At 36.6% G+C, this 14663-nt stretch overlaps 1 protein-coding gene across 1 annotated transcript; it reads right to left on the bottom strand.

Annotated features, from left to right (window-relative positions):
• Positions 1–4511: 4511 nt before the first annotated feature.
• LOC104613165 (GDSL esterase/lipase At5g45960-like) lies at positions 4512–10319 on the bottom strand. Its single transcript, XM_010280880.2, has 5 exons — positions 9721–10319; positions 9460–9590; positions 8975–9208; positions 6929–7196; positions 4512–4832 (listed from the first exon to the last, which is right to left on the bottom strand). The coding sequence occupies exons 1-5, from the start codon at positions 10025–10027 to the stop codon at positions 4639–4641; spliced, it is 1134 nt and encodes a 377-aa protein (XP_010279182.1). The 5' UTR covers positions 10028–10319; the 3' UTR covers positions 4512–4638.
• Between the last annotated feature and the right edge of the window lie 4344 nt (positions 10320–14663).

Raw genomic sequence — 14663 nt, 5'->3', positions numbered from 1 at the left:
ATGCCTTTTCTAGATCCAGCTTGCATACCACCCTTTTCTTTATGGCCCTTTTGAAATTCTCCATGGGCAATTAAAATTTGATCAGTGATTTGTCTTCCCTTCACAAAAACTCCTTGATTTGGTGCAATGATAGCTGGTAAAACTTATTTTAGCCTTAAAGACAACACTTATGTAATTATCTTATAAAGGCTTTTTACCAAGTTGATTGGTCTAATATCTTTTGGTTGAGAGACATCTTTCTTCTTTAGAATTAATGCAATGAAAGTAGATTTCAAACCAGGATTAATTACACCCATTCTCTAGAACTCATCAAAGACTAACATTATGTCCATTTCTAAAACATCCCAACAGTCTTGATAACATGCCATTGTGAAACCATCTGGGCTTGGAGATTTTGTTCTGTCCATAGAAAATACCACCTCCTTAGTTTCCTTCACTTCAAAACTTCTGTCTAGCCATTGGCTATTTTCTGCCCCTATATTTGGCCAATCCATCCCTTCTACCCACACCCTCCCATTTAGAGGCCTTCTGAAGATGGACTTGAAATGTTCTATAAGTGCCCTTGCTATCTCATCCTGGATAGTCAAGACCGATCCATCAACTTCCAATCTAGAGATGGTGTGGTCTCACCTTGCAAGAAAAAGTACAAAAGTAGAGAATGGTAACTTGTTTGGGAGTGAGGCAGGAAGCAAGATGATGTGGTCTCTACTTTGTATGCGAGAGAATTGAGGTAGGAGGAAGGTGGTACAAATTTTTATCAGTTTTTGAGATGCAAAATTTAAAGTATTAACAAGTGAAAATGAGACAAAAGGTAGAGATTAGGAATGCAAATCATAGTTACTAGATCAGGTGCAGAATTTGTGTGTGGCTTAAATTTGCACTGAAACAACAAAATCATAAGATTTTTAATATTTATTCTATTTGCGTTTGCATTGAGATATTATGCGTTTTATGCCAAATATATCACAGTGGAACAGATTCGTTTCAGCATCACAACCTGAAACTTTCAATTAGTATTCTTTGTACATATTCTAGTGGAGGATAAAGAAAGGAATACTGATAGTGCTTGGTTTTGGATAATCATAAACTTTCTAACAAGACTAGGGAATTCGTTCACCAATTTAAGAGTCCAACACAGTCTATTGGTGCATTTTTTGAATATTTGTGGAGGATAAATAAAGATGTCACATGAATCATGATCTACCACATCTCATTTTAACAATGTTAATGATTCAACTACGTGCTTTATTACTGCTTCATATTGTTTGTTTCAAGTGCAGTTCATACACCATTGATTTACCCCAATTTAAAATAAAGACTTAAATTTTTATTTGTAAAAGAGTACCACTTGATAATGTATATATGTTAAATGACTAAACCACAGTTGAATCATTCAATGTGGCACCTGAGGTTGAAAATGCACTAGCCCACGACTCGGATAAATATGGTTCTATTTCAGTTTTGATTTTTAAAATATTAATCAGGATTAACTAAAATAAAGAAAAAGAAAGGAAATAAACCACTGGAACAAAACCTTGTGCTGTGCTTTGGTTTGAAAGAAAATAAAGAGAGAAACGGAAAGTTGAACTTAAAGCTCAAGCTCTCTATTTTCTCTTATTCTCTATCAAACTAAACTAAACATAGCCTTTATTCGATCTATACGGATTTCACTTTGTTATATTTATACACGACAATATGCCATACCATACCATGTAATATTTATTAATTTATAATATATAGAAAATACAAAAAATATATAAAAATAGACTCCGGATCTTCTATCCACGAGAATTCTACTTGTGTCTACCTACAATACACCACCCCCATGAATTGGGAACATCTCCCCCTATATAATACTATGCAGAGGATGACTAGACGTGGGCAGAAGATCCGGGCTCATAAAAATATATGTATACCGATTAATTTGATTAACTGTCGATTTTCTATATTAATTAACTAAAATTGAACTGGTACCTTTATTTTATTAAAATAATATCAAACCAAAACCAAATTAACTAATTCAATTAACTAGTTCGGTTCCAGTTGATTTTTCAATTTGGTTCGATTTATATTGCTCACCCTAGGCACGGGCACGGGCACCCATGCTCAAAATGTGGTTATGACTCAAACAGGAACTTCGGAATGAAACAGAGTACTTGCTGGACTATCAGAATGAAACTGGGGACTTGTTGTACTATTGCTTCCAACCCATCAGAAGTCGTCCTCCACTGTGCAACTAGTTTGTGGACAGAACAACAACTTGGGCGACTATGACCTTACTTTTAACAACTGTGCTAAATGCTTTGCCGTCTACTAGTATAAGACTGGCCAGCGGCTTAGCCAGCAGATAGTTTCTGCCATGAACAACTTTAATTCTTGAAATTGCTGGACAGAAAAATAATTTAATGAATTCAAATGATGCTTATGCGGTTGTTCCCATCAACTTGAGATCTGCTCAAGTGATACACATGGTTGCCTTCAATTGTGCAACCATGGGCCCCATGTCCATGTGGGGTCAAGGCTGTCAAGCCAGGTGTGCGGGTCAGGACCTGGGCTAAGCTGCTTAGCCCATAATCACTCACCCCTACTCAAAGTTGTTGGCTTCTTATTTGTAGTTTTTACATAATCCCTAGTCCCTAGAGCATACTTACATTAGAGTGCATTTTCTCCAAAAACTATTATTTCGATAAATCTAATTGCAACTACTTAATGTTGGGTTGGGTTTCCCTCTCAGGTAGAACCTACTTTTGTGTTGTGATCTCCCCGATTTTGGGTGTGATGTGATCTCCCCGCCTTGATTGGATCTTGTAGTTAGCCTCTCTATCAATTGGACTCGCAGAAGATCAATGGGGATTGTTGACACCTTTGTCTGGTAGGAATTATCGGTAGGTGAGAGATCGAGTTCACAAGAATATTGTTAGCAAATATCATATCGTAAGGTGCAAGATTTGGCTTCGCGAGATTGCTGTATATACACCTTGTAGATGAGTTCATCTCGTGGATAACTGATCTTTCTACATATTTGGTATCGCAAGTTACTTCACCTCACAACTCGCAATGGTTTGGCATTCCATGGACCATGCAACCTTCACATGGTGTTTGGTTTTATGACTGTTTATTTGAAAAATGGTGTTAGTTCATCATCATATAGATATTTATCCCAAAATGTTATTTGCATGGTGTTTGGTAAGTTTGTTTATTAAATAAATGTTTTCTTGATTTGTATGAGAGTCAACTGTTGGGGGAAACATCGTTTTTAATTTTTCTTCAACACCCAATCATTTATTTACTATAATAGCTTATGTGATGCGTAATGGTGTCTAATTGTTAAACAATACCATATAAATGGCTATCAACCATTTTCTTATTTTTCAAGATAAAAATAGCACAAAACATTTATTAAATAAATGCCCGTGGTACTAAACAACCCCTTAGGTTGTGTTTGGTACCATTGCCATTTTCACTTGCAGAAAACATATATTTTTTTTTTCTATCACAAATGCTTTGAGTTATCAATACAACATTACTACCATTGCTTATGTTTATCAATACAAATGTCAAATTTAGAATTTTTATTAAAAATGACAATACCTAATTCATTGTCTATATTTTTTAAATGGAAATAATTATTTGATGTGATGTGATGTGACAAAATAATTTCTCAAAAAAATTGTATTTACCAACACAAAAATATTGTAAGTAGAAGTGACAATGATACCAAACACTACCTTAGTACTGAAAAGTATTGCTACTGGACCATCGTGCATGTGTATAAATACCAATGTACATAATTTATGAGAAGTATGTGTGGAGTTGAGAATAGTTGTGAGTAAGTAGTTGTGTAAGACCAAGATATCCTTGTATAGTGGATCATGATTTAATCTCAATTCAAATCCGATCGTATTTTGTCAAATTTGGATATCCCCCTATCAGATTTTGGATCGGATTGCATTGAATAATAGGATTTAGTTAAAAATTGGGTTGAATTTGGATCACCCCCCGATCTGACATAATCTTTTCCAATTCTACAAATTTAACCATGCCCAATCATATTTTATTGATCAACAATTCCCTCCAAGCTCAAGAAGCATTATTCTAGGGCTTGATTTTCTAAAAGTTCTGTCTAAACATAAGTCATGTTCAATTAATTAGGTAAGGGATATGGTTCCTGTGAGGAGAAAATGCTAGAAAATGGTGGAGATAAATGAGAGAAACCAATCAAGAAAAAAGGAAAGAGCAACACAATATAGTGATAGAAAAAGTAGAAATAGTGAGATAATCATCAAATAGATGAATGGAACTGGGTATTTCTCGTGGCCTATAGGTGAAGTAATAATTGGAGATGAAAAACTTTTAGTTTTAGACTAAGAGGCAACACAAAGAGATGATGGGAGTTAAGTGTGTCTCATTGTAATCTCTACCTTTGCAGATTCCAAGTTTTTGGCTCTAAACAGCAGCACTATAAGCAATGGAAAGCATAAAGAGCCTTTCTTGCTTTGTAACTTTCTTGATTTTCTAAGTCATAAAAAATAACTTTCCTTTTCATTTCTATTCTTTAATTTGTTTGATATTCTTGGCATATGCAATCAGTTGATAGATCTCATCATATCAATCATTTAAAATCTTAGAGAGGCTAGGCTAATCCCTTACAAGGTGATCTATGGTGTTATACAGAGAGCTGAAGATATAGTAATATGCTCTCTCTGTTGGATGAACAGAATCCCAAAAGAGGTACTTGGATACATCGGAACAAACTAAAGAATTGGGATTGCACATGAATGATGCTTCCATTAGTCCTGTCCCACAACATCCACTCCTCCACTCTTCAAAGCCTGTACATCAAAAGTGTGTAAGTGTGTGAAAATGAAAAATAAATTTAGCTTAGTCCCCATTTGGCATTCCTTATTTTAATTGGAAAAGGGAGATAAGGAATACCAAATGCAGCCTTAATGTTTCAAAATTTGGGATGTCAAGGGGTTGGTTAGAATTTAAATTGGATAGGCCTGGATTTGATGCAACTTAGACCATATTTGGTTTGCTGCTCCGGGGTTCATTCTTTTAATTCTTACTCATTTTAAACAGTAATTAGCAATAGAATGAATAATATTAGAGCGTTCGATTATAAAATCTTTTGCCATAGGTCTCATTTTTTTCAGAACGAAAAATTAGCCCATAGCACAAAATTTTGGATAGTCTATACATGAAAAATAATTATGCCCCATCTTGCTCATTTTCATTCTTTAAAGAAACTCTATGTTGATGGTGGTTTAGGCTTACAAAACTGCTGCCATAGATGTTTATTGGTGGACTGCCACAGACATTGACTACTACTGGCTGTCTATTGGTAAACATCTATGACAGCAATTTTGGAGACCTAGACAGGCTGTTTATGATCACCGGCACAAAATTTTTTGAAGAATGAAAATGAACAACATAGGGCACTTGTCAATCTAAAAAGAATTCATTTTTTAAGAAAAAAACATTCAATTTATAGCAATATTTTCTCATTTTACCCATTCTTGTCTATTTTAGATTTTCATCTTGAGTAAGAATGAAAAATAACGAGAATTCATTTTGAAAAATAATGAGTGTTTGGAAGGAATTACTTTTGAAAACACAATAATTAATCTAAAGCCAAAAGAACTTTAAGCCCCAAAGCAGAATGGTATAAATTGGGGGTTTGTGCATTTGAGTTTTAAAGGCACACACATGATGCTTATCCAGATGCAACATAAGAGTGTTTCATAATCCCATTCACTTATAAAGGCTATGTTAATGGGACAACTTGAAGTAGTGCTTATTAAGTTTGTTAGAACATACAGAAGTCTTTGGTTTGAAAGAAAAGGGTGTGTTTCGTTTGAAAGAAAAGGCGGGGAAAGGCTTGTATAAATTTCCCTACCTTTTCTTTCAAACCAAACACAATCTAAAGCAAGGTTTTTAAAAGCAACCCAGAGAATAAACTGATCAGGGGTCTGGTTTTCGGGTCAAACGGTTTCACCGTTCGGTGACCCAGAGAACAAACTAGTCAGGGGTCCGGTTTCAGGGTCAAACGGTCCGATCGTTTGAATCGAACGGTCGGCCCGTATTGACAAAAAATTAAAAAATTAAAAAATGATCAAAACCGTTGAATAGTTTGAATGCTCGGGTCAGTGTTTTGCTGACTAAATCAATGTTTTTTAACCAAAATCTGGTTTTGATAAAAAATGAAACCGATCACCTGACTGGTTCCCGATTTTTCTGATCCGACAGTCCGTTCTGATCCGGTTTTGAAAACCATGGTCTAAGGAATTGAATTTGATAAAATTTATCAACAACTTCCCCTCAATTTTCTGTTTGTTAGAGGTGTAACTTGGGTGGGCTTAAATTGAAAAATTATTAAAATTTGAATGGGCCCGGTTTGAAAGTTTGGGGTATTGGATCCTATGCAGTGTAAAATTTTCAAATCAGATACCCAACTTGCACCCCTACATAGAGTCTCATTTGGGAGGCCTGTAATTAAATTCTTGCGGTCTTCACCAAGTTGGGACCTTGGGGATGGGCTATCCGTCGTTGTATGTAACTCCATGGAACCAAAAGGATGTAACTAGCTGCTTTGTTTAAGTTGTTTTAACGAAGCTAATGAAAGAGGTTTCCATGGCCGATGACAGAAGCGCTGAGATGGGCTCTCAGTGTTCCTCCAAAGAAGAGACTTCAATGGAGAGCCGTGTAAATGGCTGCTTGATGATCAATTTTAATTTGGGCTCTCCGGAAAACTTATTAAACTCAACCGATGCTTATAAGCTTTTCGGATGGGCTCCATCTCGCAAATAAGCCATAAGCCACAGCCTGAAAGCCTATACCAGATGGCCACAAAGCTAGTTTAACGATATATCATGTTCATGCCAACGGACGACAATAGGTTGAGGGGTCCTTTAATTTAAGCACTCACCGAATCTTTTGTAGTCTTGGATCATGTCAGTTATGGGTTGATATATGTCTGCATACATGATTCTACCCCCGTAAAATGCAACGCTCATTTGCATAAATGCTAACTCAGCTTGGAGCTTCAGATTGTAGTCTCTTGCTACTGCTGAGTAGCTTTCTACACAGCCTCCTTGTGCTGATGCTTGTGAATTGAAGGTGATAACAACTGGCAAACAACCCATCGGAGGAAGCCCAACTACTGCAATTTTTCGTACCCCTTGTTCCCATAAACCCTGTAGACAATAATAGAATTTAGTAATGAAGGTCGCACCAGTTAGGATTATTAGATAATTTATTTATTTATTTTATTTTTTGTAATTAGAATAGAGCCTAGATTTATCACTGAAGATAGACACTTGAGAATGTCAATTGGGTTAGGAAAATTGGCTTTTTTTTTTTTTTTTTCCTTTCAGAGTCTTTTAGAGTAAGTGAAGTAATTTATTCATTAATTGTATGGGGATGTTTTTCCAATAAGGCAAGGTATCTAATCAGGTTTGCAATAGGGGTGATTATTTATAGCCCGGCCTTTAATATCTCTATATATATATATATATTATTTTATATTATTTGATATATTGTATATAAGGGGTTTTCATTTTTTGGATTTTGAGAGGGAGAAAAGTTGGTCAATGGGATTTTGGTTCCTATTAGACCTATTCATGGGCTGGGCTCGGGCTTGGCTTTTACCAAATTTTGAATGGGGCCCGGCTTGAAGCCTGAGTTCGACATAGTGTAAGTCAGGCCTGAAGCCTGGCCCGTGAACAGGTCTAGTTCCTATTGACAAGAATCCCATGTTCCTTTTTTAAATTTATGTGGAGACCAGGGAAAGTTTATTTTCCAGAGTATCACTTAACTAGGTGGGTAAATAACTTTACCACATGGGAGAAGTTGCCAACACTTGAACAAGACAAAAATGACCCTTTTAATAATAGATTTTTATGGCTAAAATGATGATTACCTTATTTACCTTAGAAATAAAAGAGCATGGGTAAATACACTTACTCGGGTAAGTGTTTTTCAAGAAAACTTACTCAGATGATTACATTTACCCAGATAAATAACTTACCAAAAAACGAACGGATCTAAATGTTATAAAATGACACATTGTATAATAGTCCTAAAAGATATTATATATACTTGAAAAGCTTTTTCCAATCAACAGATATCATGCCTTTTAAGTATCCTAATCCGACCTTTCCTTCTTATATAATATATTATATTTATATAAATTATAAATTCATAGGCCTAAAGCCAGGCCCGGCCCCGTACAGACCAGGCTAAGCCGCTAGGGCGGGGCTATAACCATTTATAGTTGGTGCTAAGACCAATTGGACCAGCCCGGGCCATGATAAACCCTAACAAACGAAGAGGAGAAGAAAGAAAGAACGTCGGGAAGTACGAAACTTTTTACACTTAAATAATTTTCGTAATACTGAAACACCTTGGAAACCCTAGAATAATCGAAGTACAGGCAGGAGCTGCAAAAACTCGAATTAAATATTCTTTAACAGCCACCAAACATTCTACCAACCTATGGGGTCCACATTCATGGTGATTGGTGAGAAGGCTATCAACTTCTCATGCTTCCTCCAATGAACACTTCATCATATATATATATATATATATATTTGTATATGGAATGCTACCAACCGCCTATGTCCTATCCTCACAGTTCATAGGCTGCATTTAATTTAGCTGCTATTGAATCTAAAATCCAATAAATGAGTTCTGCCACAGAACATGGTTTTGATCTGTTCTAAGAAACTCTAAAGCACCAAATGGCTAGAACAACCTGATTTGGATAGCTTCTTTTGTTTGCTTCTTTTTCAATTTCGAAGCAGAAATTCTCTTCAGAAATTGCCCAACAAATGGTCTCCGTTGATGTGATAGTTTCAGTACTCTAAGTAATGATTCAGCAGTTCTCAGGCTGATGCACATGGATTAACTATCAACTATATATTCTATCTTCACTACTGTTCACTGCAATATAATGAGCAATTTAGAAGCTTGCCTGAATGAACTCCCGGAGATTTTGCATCAGGAACTGCTGATAATCCTCAAGGCTGTATCCCTGTCGTCGAATCGGGACAGCCAAGTAATTGAAGACGAAGTCATTTGTTCCAGCACTGATAATAGCCACAGACTTCTGGATGAGATTTTCGGTTCTCTCCTTTCCTATTGCTTCTTCCAGCCTGGTTTTGTACTCCTTGAAATACTCAAGCTGCTTGGACATCTTAATTACACTCTGCAACCAACCAAACAAAGATATCTGATCAGTAAGGCCAGAAATCCAAAAGATGATCAATCACTGTTACTCTGTTAGGATTCAGAAACACTATCAACATCCACACCTACACATTGTTATACCGGAATATGTACCACAATGTGAGCAAAGCTTTATGTTCCCAGTCTAAGCAGAAAAAAAAAACTGAAATTCCCATTTGAAATTTCGAACTAGTGCAAAATACATAGTTGAAAAAGGAGAGAGTGAGATACAGTTATTTGTGCTGTAAGTGGGTCAAATCCTGAACCGGCGGAGGCGAAGCTAACCCCGGTCATCAAGTCCTCCAAACCCAGTGTTTCATCCAAATATGGAGGCACGAAGTCTTTAACTCCCACATAGGACGCTGCACCAGATATATACATATTGAGACCAGACAAAGTTAGAAACATTTACAACACTTAGAGAAAAAAAAAAAGAGAAAAATATTCTCAGCTCCTTTTTAATGGAGTTGGATATCGATCAGTTCCTCTTACCAATGAAATCTGTGGCAAGTCTGCCATTAGTGAACCTTCCGGTCGGTATATGATTTGGAAAATCCTGTCCATAGGGTGGGAAGTTGCTCTTGAAAGGAGTGGCTATGTAGTCATTGTTTCCTGAGTCCACAGTCGAGTCCCCGAATATGTAAATGGCTGAAACCGAATAATTCACAACCTTAGTGGGATTGAATAGGGGCTGAGCTTCAGCTCCAAAGGTAGAGAATAACGCAGGCAGCAAGAGAGGAAGAAGAAGAAGAAGAATAGAAGAAAAAGAAAAAGAGCTCATCTTCACAAGCAAAGACATGAAAAGATATTGAAGGGTGGATAAGCTGGAACTCTGAAACCACAAATGAGCTCAATGTATCAAGTGGGTTGTGTTCATTGATCTGGAAATGGAAGCCTATCTAGGTCTTATAGTTTGTTCTGCCAATTGCCATCTGGTGGGATCATCCATTAAAGAAGACACCCTGATCAATATATTAAAGAAAATAAATGAGTCGCTATGGTTGGAGTGCCAACTCTTGTAATTTATCGAAACTCTAAAATTCTCAACTACTAATTTTGAAAATTTCTGGCCTATCAAATAGAGCTACTCTAGAGAGGACTTTTGGTGGTCGTGCTACCCCACGTGAAATAAATAGGAAAAGCACATTTCCCAGTATGGAAATAACCAAAGATGAGGGTATCTTTAAGAATAAGGAAATCAGCCTGAGAATTAATTAACTTCGTATCATTTTGAAGTGTGGAATGTTGAAAGGAGTACTGATTTGGATGTTGTATGGAATTCAAAGCTAAGGATTTAATAGCCAACTAAGTGGGGCCAATTGATTAATTGGTGACTTATTTGGAATTATTTGCTTGGAACCCAATACCATATATATCAAGAATTTCAGTAGATGATGGTTGGGGTTAGCTAGGCTACTCGTTTTCCTTTATGTGTAGGCAATGTAGGGATGATTCTCTCAGTTTTCTATTTTTGTTTTGTTTTCTATCAAACCATATATAGCACCAAGGTTTAAAAATTATCATTGATCCATATGGTTGAACTATTCAACCCAAAAACCAATTAAGCTAGCTATTGGTTTCATTTCAGTCCTGAACAGTTTATTTTTCATAAAAATCACTGAATTGATCAGCAACCCGCTGACCAGGGTGGTCGATCTGTCAATCTGTTAGACCCAGATGGTCCAAATGCTGACCTGAAAACCGGTGGTCAAACTGATTTTCAGTTCTGGGTCGGTATTTAAAACATTGCTACGGACTATGGAGTTGATTTACTTCTACAAAATGAACAACTACCGGCAGCCGGAAAGGTCCTTGCCCATACAATGGCCATGGATACACACAAGTCAAGGACAAGGATTGCCATGTGGCAATTTTTTTGAACAAATAACAATCAAGAAAGAGTGATTCGTGTATTAATATATTGGGTCACCATTCTTATGTTTAATCTTTTCTTTTGGGTGACAAGGAGGGATCATCATACTTGGCCTCCTCGCATATAAATTCACTAATTAATTTTGTCCGTGCTGTCCAAATCATAACACTGTTCATACTGTTGACAGGTCGTCAATCTGTTACGCACCTAAAGCTCCATTCCCCAGATTTCATGTGTACATACGAACAAAATCTTCTACTGCTAATAGTTGGAACACCTGTGACAATTAATATTACTTGCTTCACTGAAAGATCTAAACCCTGATTTTGCTTTCCCTTTTCTTAATGGAGTTTATGGAATATTGGCATATTTAAATGAACTTCTTTCTCATTTTTTTGGTAGAAGATGAATTAAATGAAATTCTTTCTCATTGATGCATTATTTTTTGGAGCTTTCTAAGAATATAATGATTAATTGTTGTGGGTACTAACAAACCCAAGAATAACAAAATGGATTGGCAAGTAGAGAAAATAGAAAAATGTAAAACTAGCATACAAGATTTATGTGCTTCAGTAATGGAGATTTATAGTGACAGTGTTCACAGCCTCTCACTTACAGTATTCAATTAATCTGTATAGCGACGCCCATTCATTGAGGGTCCTGACGTTCTGAATATGTGATAAATACCAAATTATGTGGCCCAAAACCATTTTATAGCTCTCTTAATTAATCACAAAAGTATTTCCTTCTAGCTACAACATTTAAACAAAAACAGCATCTATTTAATTCAAAGAGGTCTATCAGATAAGGAGTAGATAGACGAAGACAAATTTGTCATCTTCAAATTAACTTTCAGAAAGGTGCAAAGGATGGATAATGAAGCCATTTCTTAGAATGGAAATACATGAGAATATGAGATGAAGTGAAGAAAGGAAAAAGAATCAAGACTTTCCAGGTTTCCAATAATGTTGCTTCTTTGAAATTAATGGTTTGCACAACACTGCACAAGAAAAGTACTGTTTGCGTCCTCCAAGAATGAATTTTTAATTTGCACCTACTGGTTTTAACCATGGCTCATCACTCTAATTTAAGCTCTGAACTACCCAAATTCTGTGTCATGCTCTGCTTTTTATTAATAACTAGTATCCCAACATGTGGACAAAATAAAAAAAGATGTCAAAGTACTTTCTTGTTACTGTATTTTTCAGAGATAAGTACTTGTACTTCCCCCAAGTACTTTTCTAACAAACCCTAAAAGCTAAAACCACCCTTTGCTTCCACTCTAATTCTTACACCTTCCCCCTCGAGCAAGTGAAATTGATAACATTGACTATTAATATAACAAAAGCTTAAACTCAGAATTAATCAGATGCTCCTAATGTGTGGCTGAATTCCTATTTTCGGTACACGCATGTGGAATTCATGGGCAGATGCTCCTAATGTGTGGCTGAATTCCTATGCTTTGCAGAGTGTTTTTATTTCTAGGGAAGTCCATTCTGTTTATGCTTATCCTTTTTTTTTTCATTCATTATTGAGTTAGGATCTGGTAGGAATAAGGATGGAAAGCTGGCTAGAAACCATTATAAGAATTGGAGTGGGGTGGATCCATAGTAGGTTCATTTACAAATAAATCAAATTTGGATAGCCTTAATTAGATGAGCTCGGATCTGCTATCCATGAAGATCCAACCTACACGTATCCAAAAGGCACTACCGCTATACATTTGGAACATCTCCTCATAGAAGGCAATTGAGATTGATGAGGGACAATTTGGTCCTTCAAATAACATCACGACACGTGGTATTTTTGAACAGCTGAATGACATCTCAACACCAAGTAAGCAGAGATCATCTCGGCAGAGCGGCTAGCAGCACCTCGTCCAGAGTCGACCTGTAGTACCTCGGCCTTACCGATCTAAGGGAACTCAATGCAAGGAGCGACCTCCTTGAGGACCTGCCAAGCAGACTAGGGTCCAGGGTAGCGACATGCTTGACGTGTTCACCGACCTATTTCTTACCCAATTATCGAGACTGACTTCTTCGGGGTAATGACGCTCAACCGTTAAGCTCGCCTACCCGCATTATCTGCATTAGAGTTGATCGAATGGACCTTATCCCTCTATGTGGATCGCATAACTGACTGAGAGAACCTCTCTAAACTTAGCGGGAGCGGTTCCCGGGAATCTTGAACCCATTACAAGGAGCCTTTGGTTCCTTACACTTATATAAAGGCATCACTTCCTTGAGAAAGGGTACATGCGACTCAGCTCTTGAATACTCTGGTTATTTAGCATTCTATCTCTCTCTAAAAATTTCTAGTTTATTGATTTAAGCATCTGAGTGTCCATCCCGAGTAAAGTAATCCAGACACTCTAACACTATCTCTCTACAGGTCGCCCTACCAAACTATCTAACTTGGCATCTGAGTAACCCTTACAACAAAGGACTATCCAGCTCAACATCTGAATCACCGGCCAATAGGGAGCTACTAGATCGTGCACTATGAGAGATGTTCTTGATGTGTGACAATAGTGGCATGTTGGTAGCAGATCCATGCTCTAATTATATTTTGGATTTAATTATAAAATATGGAGAAATAGTAATTCTAGTGAGATTCTAGGAAAAATCTATATTGCCGGCCAGACATGATACCGGAAGGAGTTTGACCAATCAAGCACTTCCCCCCTCTGAATTTGATAAATAACTACCTCCTCCTCTTCCTCCTCATCCTTCTTCTTCTTATTATTATGATAAATTACCATCTTATTCGCGCGTCACAAGTTTTTGTGGCATAATGTACAACCATGCACATTTAATAACCATGGCGCAAGCATATTGTCTTGTCCCTTTGTACATTTATTGTCTACTGCTTGGGTTCACCATGTGAAGTTGTGAATTATTTTAACACTAGACCCGAGGTTTAACTATTTTTCCCTGTAAGAGGTCAATGGTTCAACCTTTTAAGTCAACGGGTCAATTTGTAATGTTATTAAAACAAGAAATACAAAAAAAAGAAAAGAAAAAGAAAAACCACCTCATAATCCATTGCATGGATTCATGGATGAACCATTCAACCATCTAAATACAAATACGCAGAGTGCCGAACCTTGTATTTTATATTATTTTATTTATATTTACATTGTATATATTTGCATTTGTACTCCTTCCAAACTAATAAATGAGAGGTTGATCCAAATTGGAATTGTGACCGAATAACTGGATCAACTGGTTGGGTTGATGACGAATTGAAACACCTGCATAGTACATGATTTGAAGATTGTAGGGCTGAGATTGGATTTCGTTCTCACAAATTAAGTGTGAGGTGGTCCTCACACTATCCTCATATTGCTTTCAACCATACATTGAGAACATCTCTCTATATTTTCATTTATAAGATGTTTTCAATGTATGACTAAAGTGTCGTGAAGATGGTATAAGAACCAAATTTTGTAAGGACGAAATCTGAATTCTGTAGGGCCTACCTCATTCAAGTTTAACTAAAACTTCCCAACCCAGGCTTACTTAAGTTGCACGCTTGCAGCACTAGTTAATTAATCAAGTTG

The sequence above is a fragment of the Nelumbo nucifera genome, chromosome 1, assembly GCF_055504915.1.
Source record: "Nelumbo nucifera cultivar China Antique chromosome 1, China Antique-T2T, whole genome shotgun sequence".
Taxonomy (NCBI): Eukaryota; Viridiplantae; Streptophyta; class Magnoliopsida; order Proteales; family Nelumbonaceae; genus Nelumbo; species Nelumbo nucifera.
This window is presented reverse-complemented; position numbering and strand designations above follow the sequence as displayed.